Genomic DNA, 13,830 nt, shown 5'->3' with positions numbered 1-13,830 from the left:
GCTTTATCGCCCTTTGGGCATAATTCCAAATTGCTCTCCAGAATGGTTGGATCAGTTCACAGCTCCACCAACAATGCATTAGTGTTCCAATTTTCCCACAGCTTCTCCAACATTTATTATTTTCCTTTTTTGTAATTTTAGCTGATCTGATAGGTGTCAGGTGGTACCTCAGAGTTGTTTTAATTTGCATCTCTCTAATAATTAGAGATTTAGAGCATTTTTTCATATGGGAATAGATAGCTTTGGTTTCTTCATCAGAAAAGTGCTTGTTCATATCCTTTGACCATTTCTCAATTGGGGAATGACTTAGATTCTTATAAATTTGATTTAGTTCCCTATATATTTTAGAGATGAGGCCTTTATCAGAAGTACTGGCCACAAAAATTGTTTCCCAGCTTTCTGCCTCCCTTCTAATTTTGGATGCATTGCTTCTGTTTGTACAAAATTTTTTAAATTTAATGTAATCAAAATCATCCATTTCAGCAAACATTTCTAAATTGATGACTGTGCTAGGCACTAGACAAAGACAAAAATGAAACAGAACTTACCCTCAAGAAACTTACTTTATTTGGGGAGCCGACTATAGAGATGTAGTAGAAAGGGAAATTTTGCTGATTTCATTTACATGTGATGTGAGTGAAGAAGGAATGGAGACCACTTCTGTATTTTTCTCTGCTAGGCCAGTGACCAAACCATCTTCTCATTTCTTGTGGGGCCTGGAAGAGGTACTGCTTTGTTACTGAGATTCAATCTACCACAGCGTTCTGCTGGCCAAATGCTAAACTCCTTAGGAATTGCCATTGGGACAAGGGAGTAGAAGTGAACCTCAAAAATCCCTTTCTGAAGCAGTGTTGAATGCTCCTGTCCCCAGTGATAAACCACGAGTCCAGAGGACTGAAGATGAAACATGCTGTCCACTTACTGCCAGAGACTTACGATACAGAATAATATATGTTTTTGGACATGGCTAATGTGGGAATTTGTTTTGCTGGATTATATGTATTTATTCTGAGGATTTTCTTTTTCTTTTATTATTTAATTGGGAAGTGGGAAATAGGATGGAGAAATAATAAATGCTTATAAAAATAAAATAGCACTACAGCCCTCAATTCCTATGTGTGCTTAGAAAAATAATTTTAAAAGAAAGCAGATAGGAAAACCCTTTTGTGTAGCAACATGTGTTTTCTTTTTTAAATTTCTTTTTATTCTGAACTTAATCACTAAATTATTTCTGTAAACATAGTAGACCAGAAAGAGAGGATAGCACCTGGAAATAGGATATTTTTTTTCCTTTTCCTTTTTTTTTTTTTGTGTGGGGCAATGAGGGTTAAGTGACTTGCCCAGGGTCATACAGCTAGTAAGTGTCAAGTGTTTGAGGCAGGATTGGAACTCAGGTCCTCCTGAATCCAGGGCCAGTGCTATATCTGCACCACCTACATGCCCCCCAAAATAGGCTATTTCTAAGAAGTATCATTTTAATATGATAGAGCTCTGATTTTTTTTCCCCAGCAATTTTGCCTAGACACACTATGGAAAAAAAAAAGAGTAGAAAGAAACAGCAGCGGATGTTGCTTGAAAAAGAGATTTAATACAGAATGCAGGTTTAAAAAACGAAGTGAGGTGGATCTAGCCCTTAATGCCCCCTGTTGAGATGTGGGGGATGGTGGGGACATTCTGAACATTTTTCTCTTTTAACTAGGAAGCTCCTCAGAGTCCTCCCTCTGCCAAGTGGAAACTGGAATGCCTTAGTTGAAGATTGGTGTTGCCACCCAGATCCCTTTGCTAATAAGCCACTACATCCTGGAGAGAACGATTGTTTCACTGGAGACACTTACTTGCTGGTGAATTTAAGTGACTCATGTGTACCAGGACCTGAAATAGCCCAAGCAAAGACTCACCAGCCTTCAGAGAGCCATTTGGAATCGGTAAATTCTTGTCTCAAAAATAAATGCTAAGTTAGATGTTGCCTTTGACACTAGCTTCTCCAACCTTAATTCAAGGCTTGTTACTGAGATTGTCCTATTAAGTGAAATCCTTTATTTTCAGCTGCCTTTGTTCTTTTAGGCTGTGTTTAAATGCTACAGAATGCATATATGGTCTTTAAAAGCTAAAACTGCTTTGGAGGTAGGAGGAAGAGGAAGAGATAGCAAAAGCAAATGTCATCTGTCCTAATGGATAGGCATAGACCGGAGTACTCTCTGTGACTCTGCTATGTGATGTGGGCCAAATAATGCAGGCTGCATTAGGGAGGTGTGCAACCCAGGAACCAAGAGTCAATGGTCTCACTGGACTTTGGCCATCAGACAATAGCATTTAATCAACAAGCATTTACTGAGTGTTTCACATGTGCCAGGCATTCTACTGAGGGCTGAGAATATGAAGAAGCAAAAAAAATAGTTCCTGCCTTCAGTGAGCTTACATTCTGGTGGGGGAGACATTTTACACACATATTCACACATAATATAAATATGTTTTTATATTATATAATATTATACATAATATTAATATAATATTTTCATATATAACATAACAATAGTTATATATATGTCTATATAGTACAGTGTATGTGCATATATGTATATATGTATTGCATGGGTGTATGCACATTATATGTGTGTATATAAGCATATATACAATAAGCATGTATGTACAGATGCATATACATATATACATATGTATATGAAATTATATGTAACATGCTTATGTGTACATGGACATTCATGCATAATATATGCACATATAAATTATTTGTATGCAATATGCATATTTGTATGTGTGTCTATATATAGACACACACATATAAATTGTGTGTAGATTCATACAGAGTTGATGTCATTTCATCTTTGAAGGGAAGGCTATAGTATCTGTGGGGAATGGGATAGGAATCCTACAGGAGATGGCTTTTTAGCTGAGTGTCAGAGGAAACCAGGGATTTCTAAGAGGTAAAGATGAGGATGAGGAGGGAGAACATTGCAGGAGTAGAGAATAACCCCTGGGAGGTGGAATATCATGAGTGAAGGAGAGCAAGTAGACCAGGATGGCTGGGCTGGGGAGTTTGTGGAGAAGAATGTGTAAGAAGACTAGAGTATTATATTCAATTTGGAGGACCATGTTTTAGGAAGGACAGTGATCAAGCTGGGGAGCATCATGACCAGCATGAAGAAAGGACTTTAGTTAATACTAAGAGATAACATTTGTATAGTTGCTTTAAGGTTTGCAAAGTGCTTTACAAATGGTACCTCATTAGATCCTCAATAACAACAACCTTGGTAGGTAGGTGCTATTATTATCTCCCTTTTACAGAAAAGGAAACCAAGACAGAGGTTAAGTGAATTGCCCGGAGTTACACTGATGGTACCTGTCTGAGGCTGGATTTTTTTTTTTGGGGGGAGGACAATGAGCTTTAAGTGACTTGCCCAGAGTCATCCAGCTAGTAAATATCAAGTATCTGAGGCCAGATTTGAACTCAGGTGTCCTCCTGAATCCAGGGCCAGTGCTTTATCCACTGAGCCACCTTGCTGCCCCCCAGATCTAGTTCTCTATCCACCATTCTGTCTAGCTGCCTAGCAGTGACACTATATGTGTCACTCTGGACAAGTCATGTAAACTCCTTTTGCCTCATATTCCTTATCTGTAAAATGAGGAAGTGGTTCTTTTTTTTGTTTTGTTTTTGCTGGGCAATGAGGGTTAAGTAACTTGCCCAGGGTCACACAGCTAGTAAGTGTCAAGTGTCTGAGGCCGGATTTGAACTCAGGTACTCCTGAATCCAGGGCCGGTGCTTTATCCACTGCGCCACCTAGCTGCCCCCGAGGGAGTGATTCTGAATGGTCTCTAAGGTAACTTCTAGCTCTAAATCGGTGATCCTATGGTCCTGTGACTTAATTTGTGGTCTCTTCAAATCCAAACAGGAGTTTCCTGTACTTGAAAAATCAGGTTTAGTTGTTTGGTTTTTTTGAAACTTTAGCATAGGATTAAATATTAGTGTTTCCAAAAACCGATCCCTGAATCACATTCTGATTCAAGCTGGTAGCAGTTTGCATCTGTCAAGCAAGTGCTAAATAACCTGTTTTACTTTCCCCTAAAAAAACCAAAACAACAAATCCACAAACAAAAACAAAACTTCCTAGAGAAGGAATGAATTTGCAAAGAGACAAATTTAGACCTTAATATGAGGGAAAATTTCCTAATAATTAGACCTATCCAAAAGGTAGTGGTGAGTTCCCTGCCACTGACAGTGGCCACACACTGATAAATAATAACTTTGCAATATGTTATAGAGGGGATTCCTTTTCAGGTACAGGTTAGACTGGATGGCCGCTGGGGTCCGTTCCAAGTCTGCAATCCATGTTCTGTTTTTCAAACCACAGAAAGTCATGCTTTCTCATTTTCTCACACCAGTCAGTTGTCCAGGTGTGTGTTACATTTTGCCCTCATGGTCTGATTTAAATTAAGGTAGTGTTTAGTTGCTCTAGGATATATAGTTTATGAGTAGGCTTGGGTAATTTCCTCTGTCTGCCCAAAGTCTAGACTTCTGATGTGATAAAGACAGATGCCACTTAAGGAATAAGCAAAGGAAATCCCAAAATAGAAGGCTCTAAAATGCAAAATCCTATTTAAAAAAAACACATTCATTTCTGGACCGTTTCAGGCTAAGTTGGTTCTTGCTTGAAGTTCTTTAGGGATAAAAAGGAGGGTAGCTTCCTCCTCTCCCTGGGAAGAAGTAGCTGATTTGATTTTAAAGAGTAATCAGTGCCATTGGATTGACACTTAAGAAATCATAGAGGGGCAGCTAGGTGGCACAGTGGATAGAGCTCCGGCCCCGGATTCAGGAGGAGCTGAGTTCAAATCCAACCTCAGACACTTGACACTTACTAGCTGTGTGACCCTGGGCAAGTCACTTAACCCCAATTGCCTCACACACACACAAAAAAGAAATCATAGAAAGTTTGAAAAGGACCTTAAAGATTATCTAGTTCAATACCCTCATTTTACAGGTGAAGAAACTGAAGCCCTGACATGGGTGCAGTGACTTTCCCAGGACCCACAGGTAATAAATGGCAAAGTTGGGATCTGAACCCAGGTGCTCTGACTCCAAATTAGACTGTGAGTTCCTTGAGAATAAGGAATTTTTTTTTCCTTTCTTTGTATTCTCAGTACTTAGCACAGTGCCTGACACATAATAGGCACTTAATAAATGCCTGTTGTCTCTTGTTGACTCCAATTCAAGACTACACGGTAGCCTTCTGCCATTCCACAAAACCAAACTGTTATTGATATGAGTAAAATGACAGCTCTGAACTGTTGCTAAAATTTATTCCAAGTTCTAAAGCATAGTTGTCAATAAAAATAAAAATTTTTTTTGACTGTAATTTTTTTAAAAATAAGGACTTACATTAATGTTGAACAAATATCAGTCAATGAACAATTATCAAATCCCTGATATGTACCAAGCACTATGCTAGGTGCTGGGGACCCTAACCCTCAAATTGAACAGTTCTTTGACCTCAGGGATATTCTATCAGGAGAGATGAAATGAACCTATAGCAGAATCAATACAGAATACAAGGTAGTTTTTATTTACTTATTTATTTATTCATTCATTTGTTTTATCTATCCATCCATCCATCCATCAATTAATTAATTAATTAATTTTGGTAGGGCAACAAGGGTTAAGTGACTTGCCCAGGGTCATACAGCTAGTAAGTGTCAAGTGTCTGAGACTGGATTTGAATTCAGATCCTCCTGAATTCAGGGCCGGTGCTTTATCCACTGTGCCACTTAGCTGCCCCCATACAAGGTAGCCTTTTGAAGGAAGTCAGGTATCCAGCCAGACAGTGGGGAGGAGGAGGTACATTCCTGGTAAGGGTGGGGGGAGCCATTGCAAAGGTAGAGAAATGGGAGATAGAGTGTTGTGAGTGAGGAGCAATAAGAGGAGCAATTGGGGGAGGACCCTAGAGCACAGAAAGGTCAATAATGTATAATGAGGCAGATAAATAGGTTGAGGAGATAATGTGCTGGAGTTGGGCCCACATCTTACTTAGTAAATAGGTTTATGAAATCTCTTTATGTGTAGAAAGAGATTTCAGAATAAGGGATTTCTTTGAGAGTATCCATCAAATTGTTATCAGTGAGAATTATGTAGGTACCTCATCCATCATTTTGAGCCTAAATCCCTTTTCCCAGATAGAATACATTATCAGCGATGACACTTGAGTAGCTTGTATTGGTAAAAGATAAAGGTTAGGATTCAGCCCAAGGCTATTGACAATAACTTGGAGGTTGTTTCAAATTCTTTACCTTTTCATTATTGTCATTGGGTTTTAAATTAATAATCATTCAGATATCTTTATTGTGCTGGTTGGGGGTGGGGGTTTGGTGTTAAGGTAGTAGGGGAAGGGTTGTTTGAGCCGTTGTGTCAAGTGCCCTATTTAAAAAAAGAAAAAAAAAACAGACAGTTGGAGACTTATAATAACTGACCCTTTTCCTGTCCCCCTGAACTTCCAGAGCTCTCATGTCACTGCCCTGGGAGGTCTTGGGAAGAACCTTGGGAACATTTAGAGACTCAGTGAGTTCAGAAGTTGAATAAGGGAGCAAGCTGTGAAAAGCAGCAGTGACAGAGGGGATCTGACCCAGGCAGGATTAGGTTATTTGTGTGTTAACCCCCCTTCCTAAATGTAACTCCCTCCTCTTACCCCTCATTCTGCCTTGATTTTTTCAATTGGAGATTCATTGGGATTTCCAAAGGTTTTCTTCTTCTTTTTTTTTTTTTTTAGTGAGGCAATTGGGGTTAAGTGACTTGCCCAGGGTCACACAGCTAGTAAGTGTTAAGTGTCTGAGGCCGGATTTGAACTCAGATACTCCTGACTTCAGGGCCAGTGCTCTATCCACTGCGCCACCTAGCTGCCCCTAATGGTTTTCTTTTAAAAATAATTTTTGATATTTCAGTTGATGACTTCATTTCCAGATTTCTTCTTTCTCCTGCCCAGTGAGCCATCCCTTGACACAGGGGCTAGAGAGGAAAAAAAAAATAAACAAAAACAAGTCAGCAAAACTAATCAACACCTCTGTTAGGTCTGATAGTATTTTATACCTGTAGACCCCCATCTTTGAAGAGGAAAGGTAGAGGTACATTTTCTCATCATTTCTTTAGGGTAAAGCTTAGTCACTACTGTTAAAACGTGTTTAGTGTCATAGTTGGTTTTGGAGGAAGGAAGGTGAGGCTTATTGTTCTTTTGATTTACATTGTCATTTGTATAAATCGTTTTTCTGGTTCTGTTTACTTTGTATTTCTATTCATTTGTGGAATTGAAAAGTCACCCTATTTTCAAAGATCCTGGAGTTTGGGGGAGATTGGGAGGGCAGGTGGTTGAGGAGCATTTGGAAAGTAGGACAAGTTTGAGTGTGGAAAAGGGAAAATCAGTGGTAGGAAAGGTATATAGAAAAGGACGTTGGACAGCCTTTGTACATTTCAAGTTTTTACCTAGGACTATAGCTTTGCTCAGCAAAGGAGGAACAGCTTAGATGTCTCAGTGAAGAGTCAGTTAACAAGCATTCTTTAAATGTTTATTTTGTGCCGAGCCGAGTGTTGAGGGCTGATTGACTTTCCCATGCAAGCTTGGGGTTACCATGTCAATTGTGGAAGCCCTGAGTTCTGTCCTGCCTTTGATACTACCTAATGTGACCCTGGTTTCTGTCAAGTTCTATATCTCTAAAAATGGGGACAATAATATCACCTACTCCAATGGCTGTTATGAGGATAAGTACTTTGCAAACCTTAAGATGTGATGATGATATTTTTAAAGGGCATTTAAAAATACCCTTTTCCTACTGTTTCCCCCTAACCCTGTCTTATTTCCATTCCTTCCTTATACCACATAACTCATTAGTTTCAGAGCTCAGGACTCAAGCATTCCAGCCACAATTTGGGCTTTTGGGGGCTAATCAGAGAACCCAACCCCCCATTTATAACCTTGTTCCTGTGGGGAAATGTTCCCCCTTCACCCCTGAGTTCTAAGAAGTCAACATATAAGGAAGCTTTTGGAATGGAAGCAACCCATTTGTGAGAGCCATACTTTATTTGTGTGTCTTCAGAAACGATGGGATGTCACTGCCTTAGTTTCCCATTGATTTTAAAGCCCGCCCCTGCCATACCATTAAAGTAAAAAGCCTACATTTAGGCATGATCTTTCATCACAGCAAGCAGAATATTGGAAACTCCTAGCACGACAAACCAATATCGGCAATGCCATTCTTGAAGTTTTGAAGCCTGCCTAGATCGGAAGTTTCTCTTCTAATTACATAGTGTAACTGTTGTAAGATGGTGCTTGTGACCAAAATAGTTACATAAATTTAGGAGGGACATGCTTAAACACTGATCTTGCAGTTCCTAGGGGAAGGAGGCAGTTCTCTGCTATTGAAAACCTATTTCTCATCTCACCTCGTTTAGCCATATAGTGGTAGTTTGAAATGTCACATGGTGACATAGCATCCTAATGGTGTCTCTTGGGAAACATTTTCTCGGCGAGACACTATCAAGGGTCTGAAACGGAGCTGAAACAGAACAAAGGAAAATAAAAATGAAGACAGGAAGGTAATCCACCTTTGTGTGCAGAACCCTCCCAGCAGCGTTTCCTCTCAGATATATTGATTTAATTAGTCCCTGCAAAAGTGTCATTCTCAGAGGTTGGCTCCAGAAAGTTCCCAGAATGTTCAGTTGCCTCCTTATGCAGCTTGCTTTAGGATTTTCTTAAAGTTGTAGGTCAAGAAAGAGAAGTTTGGAAGGACTGTTTCTCTTTAAACATAATTGCAATCTGTAAGAACCTTTTTATTAACATGTCTCTGACCAAGGCACCAGAAGGCCTCAATTTCTTAATTCCTTTAGTCCCTCTGTCTGCTTAATGCAGATGGTCTTACTTCTTATTCTAAAGAGGTGCCCATTCATGCTTTTCCTTATGCTTGAATCAATCCTCTTTTCCCCCTCTCGATTATGGTGGCAGTCACCAAAAATAGGACAAGGCTCTGCGTCTTGTACAAGGACAGCAGAGAGGGGACCTTGACCTTCTGGAAGATTCATAAATATTCATGTAGACACAGTCTTTCCAGACACAGGAGTGGCTTTATTCCACCTCAGTGAGAGCAAATGAAATCAAACACGTTGAATTTACATGATCCCGTTACAAGTAAACATAACTAAAGCAGTCATTTTGTTATCCCTTTCCTTGATAAGGGACAGGGATGAGACATTGATTTGGTTTGGTTATTTGCAGTTTAAGTTATGAGATTTTATAGTCAGATAAAGACATACAGTGGTTTATCCCTATACAAAATGTATTCGTGACTTCATTAAAAGAGAAGCGTTCTTTGACAGTGATTATGATTGGGGAAAAAAAAAATCGTAAACCTTGGCATCTGGAAGACCTGGGTTTAAGCCCTATTACAGATACTTACTGTGAGACTCTAGGCAAGTCATTTAATTTCTTGGGGCCTTAGTGTCCTCATCTGCAAAATAATAGGGAAATTTAATAAAAAGGAAAACAAATTAAGAAAAAAGTAAAGTAAGACTAATAAGTTTTGAGAAGATACTTCATTTCACCTCTTTGCAGAGGTGGGGGGAGGAGGGGAAGAGAACCTGGGAGTTGGGTTTGGGAGGGTCTGGTGAATGTGAAACATTGCATTGTATTATCAATTTTTTTTTCATGTATTGATCAGTTTTGCTGATTTTAATTTTTAAAGATTTAAAAATTATGAGGGCAGCTAGGTGGTGCAGTGGATAAAGCACCGGCCCTGGGTTAAGTGACTTGCCCAGGGTCACACAGCTAGTAAGTGTCAAGTGTCTGAGGGCAGATTTGAACTCAGGTCCTTCTAAATCCAGGGCTGGTGCTTTATCCACTGTGCCACCTAGCTGCCCCTTGGTTACTTAGGTTATATACCTACATATGATTTTTAAAAATATAAGTAATAATCTCAGATTACTTGTGGTCTTGGGGAGGGAGAAAGAAGGGAGGGGAGGGAGGGAGAAAAATTTGAAACTAGAAACCTTATAAAAACAAATGTTGAAAACTATCTCTACATGTAACTGGAAAATAATAGCATATTTTTATGGAAAAAAAAAAGTGAAACACTGACCCAATTATATATTGGTCCAATGCCTGAATTGCCTTTTGCTTATTGCCTTGTCCAAGCAGCATGACTGCTTGTGAGGTGTTCCATCTACTTCTTACCATCCCTGGACAGCCATAAAGAAAAGCTACCTGTGGCATTTCCCCTTCTCTTTCACTAAATTAAACACATTTTCTTTATCCAGAAAATATGTAGGACTTAGCTTTGGTGAACTTCTTGCTTTGAATAAATAAGGTTCTTTTCTGTCCAGGATTGCTAGTGTAACACCATGATTTTAGATCAGATTTTATTAATGAAATTTTCAGTCTCTGGTAGGCAAATCTGGGGGTAAGGTTGTGTGGTTAGCATAAATTCATACTTATTGGGATCTTTATCTTTATACAGGCTTGTGCCCCACTGAAAGAGATATAATACTATTACAAATCTTTTCTGAAGAAACATCAGGGTATGCCTAGTTCCTGCAAAGAGATTCCCTCTCTAATTCTCTGTGCCTTCATGTCTGGACCCAGGACAGATGTCCTTATTTTACCCCAGATCAGCTGTAGGTACTTGTTCCAATCTGCATGGGATCACTTGCCTTGGCCAGCCTGTGAGCTTCAGTGATTGGCTGGGGCTGATCACTCTAAGTAGCTATAGATCTCAGAGAACTTAGAACTCCAGTCTCTTTGATGCCCCTCTTCATTCAGGTTCCCAAAGTTTATATCATGAGTCTGCTATGCTGAGCTTTTCTGTCTGGTGTTTGATGCTGGTCTGATCTGGTTCTCCAGTGGTGTTTGGTTTCCCCAAGAGAGGCGGTCTTAGGGGCTGTTAGGAAAGCCTCTCTGCAACCATGACCCAAAGGGCAGATGGGGAAGGATTAGTTGTATTATCAAAGAGTACTTTGATGTGTTCAGAGATTTACTTTGGGAGTTCCTTAAAAGAATATGGTTCATTGAAGCATTTATTTCCAGGTTACTATTTTTGTGTGTGTGTGTGTGTGTGTGTGTGTGAGCCACTTGGGGTTAAGTGACTTGCCCAGGGTCACACAGCTAGTAAGTGTTAAGTGTCTGAGGCCGGATTTGAACTCAGGTCCTCCTGAATCCAGGGTCGGTGCTTTATCCACTGCGCCACCTAGCTGCCCCTCAGGTTACTGTTTAACAGATACTCAGTGTGGTGTAATAATGATGATGATGATGGTGATGATGACATATATAGTGCTTTAAGGTTTGCAAAACACTTTACAAATATAATTTCATTATAGGAAGTGCTATTATTATCTCCATTCTGTAGATGAGGAAATTAAGATGGAATGAAGTTAAGTGATTTCCCCAGGGTCACACAGCAGTTAAAGTGTTTGACATAGATTTGAACTCAGGTCTTCCTGATTTCCAGGTTTAGGACTCTACTCAGTGGGCCATCTGTTAGGTGCTTCAGAGTCAGGAAGACCTGGTTCAGATTCTGCTTCTTATACATAGTGGCTGTGTGACCATGGTAAATTTACTTACGCAGCTGGGTGGTGCAGTGGAATAGAATGTTAGCTTGGAGTTGGGAAGATCTGAATTTGAATCCTGCCTTAGACACTTACTAGCTCTGTGACCCTGAACAAAGCCTTTCACCTCTCTCACCCTCTGTTTCCCTCATCTGTAAAATGGGAATATAATAGCACCTGCCTCACAGGGTTATTATGAGGATGAAATGTGATAACACATGGAAAGAAATAGGGACATTCAGAACAGAGTTGGTTTTTCAAGGGGAGGAAGAATGATAATGAGTTCTGTTTTGGATATGCTGAGGGAGATTTTTATGGGACCTCCAGTTTGAAATGGCCAGGGGCAGTCAGTGATGTAGTGCTGAAGGTAATGAGAGAGTAGGCCTGGTTACATAGATATGGGAGTCAGCTGTGTAAAAATGATAATTGAATGAATCCGTGGTTGCTGACAAGATCACCAAGTAAGAGAAGGCCTGGGACAAAACAGAGCCTTAGGGTATGCCCACAGCTGGGGAGTAAGACCTAGATGATGATTCTGCAAAGGATACTTGAAAAGGAATGTTCATAGAGGCAAGTGGTAATGTCATGAAAACCTAGGGAAGAGGATCCAGCATGAGAGGCTGGCCGACAGTGTCAAATTCTGCTTGGGGTTAGATTGAGAAAAGGACATCAGAGTCGGCATTTAAGAGATTACTAGTACCTTTGGAGAGAGGGGTTAAAGTTGATAGGAAGCCAGATATCAAGGGGTTAGGAAGTAAGTGACAGAGGAAGCATCTTTTGTGATAGTTTGGCAGTGACAGGGAGGTGATATATAGACTGATGGCTTGAAGGGATGGTAGGGCCAAGTGAAGGGTTTTTAAAAACAGGGGAGATACGGGCATGTTTGTGGGCAGTAGGAAACAAACTGGAGAGATTGAAGATTAGAGAGAGAATGGATGCTTATTATTTATATTATGTTACTATATATTATGTGGTGTTATATGAATATATGACATGTGCAATATAGAATATAAAGCACATTATATTATACCATCATGATATAAGATATTATATTTTTAATATGCCATGTTATGTGTTATACTTAATATATAATGTCACATATATCATTATATATTAGAGAGAGAAGGGAAATAGCCTATAATAGATAGCAGGGAGATGCATTTATGGATACAATAGAATGGTTGGCCTTGGTGAAGATAAGGGCCACATTAGTGACTATAGTGAAGGAATAGAAAATGAGGGAATGATGCCAAGGGTTTTTGAGAGTCAAGGAGATTATGGACCTCGTGGAAAATGACTTCATTTTTCATTGTCATAGATCTAGAGGTTGAAGAGCCCTCAGACTGTCTACTCCAAACCACTCATCTTATAGATGTGAAAATTAAGACCTATGAGATTAAGTGATTTAGCCAGGGACATAGCAGGTATAGTAAGTGGCAGAGGTGGGATTTGAACCCGGGTCCTTTGACTATAGTGCCAGTGTTCTTTTCACTGTATAATATGACTTCTCAGTAAAGTATGAGAGTGGGTCATCCAATGAATTGAGGGTGGTGTGGGAGGCTTGAGATGGGATTGTTTGGAAAGGCTGTTGTGGGGGTGGTGATAGAGGATCATTTAAGGAGAAATAAAAAGATTGCATTGCTACAGTGAGGATCCAGTCAACATTAGATAACACATCTGCTTTGTACCTGTTTAGCCCCTTCTGTGACTTCTAGCACCCTTCAGCAGTAGAAAGTGTAGGGTCCTGGCAGTGGAAAATGATGGGAGTAATCCAGGGTTGGAGACAAAGTGGCAAGGAAGAAAGTTAAGGACTTTACTCTGGTCTAATATCTTGTATTCTAATAATACCCTTTTATTATTAATAAGATGCTATATCTTGTTATAAATTCCTTTGGATTGAGCCTTTTTACATTGTATATTGATATATTATAAGGAGCATTGTGACTCTCAGCCTCAGTGTCTTCATCTGTGTGAAGAGGCAATTGGATTTGATGACTTTTTTTTCTTTTTTTCTTTAGTATTTTATTTTTCCTCCAGTTACATGTTACAATTTTTAACATTCATTTAAAAAAAATTTTAGTTACAAATTCTCTCCTTCCTTACCCTGCCCCCTCATTGAGAAGGCAAGTAATAGATGACTTCTAAGGTCATTTCCAGCTTTAAATCTTTAGACCTTTGCTCATCTAAACCCACCCCCCTGCTTGATGCATGGATTTCTATAAATTGGTGGTGATTTCTGTTCA

The 13,830-nt window shown here is 39.5% G+C and overlaps 1 protein-coding gene across 2 annotated transcripts in view; it reads left to right on the top strand.

The window, feature by feature from the left end:
* UBE3D (ubiquitin protein ligase E3D) overlaps window positions 1-13,830 on the top strand; it is a 194,753-nt gene that overhangs the window by 20,630 nt on the left and 160,293 nt on the right. For both annotated transcript variants that reach the window (XM_044005282.1, XM_044005281.1), the window contains exon 4: window positions 1,700-1,925. In XM_044005282.1, coding sequence (XP_043861217.1) covers window positions 1,700-1,925 — 226 coding nt within the window. The remainder of the gene's footprint in view (window positions 1-1,699; window positions 1,926-13,830) is intronic.

Source organism: Dromiciops gliroides, chromosome 4 (assembly GCF_019393635.1).
Source record: "Dromiciops gliroides isolate mDroGli1 chromosome 4, mDroGli1.pri, whole genome shotgun sequence".
In the NCBI taxonomy this organism is placed as follows: domain Eukaryota; kingdom Metazoa; phylum Chordata; class Mammalia; order Microbiotheria; family Microbiotheriidae; genus Dromiciops; species Dromiciops gliroides.
Note: the sequence above shows the minus strand (reverse complement) of the source record. Positions and strands in the feature narration are given on the sequence as shown.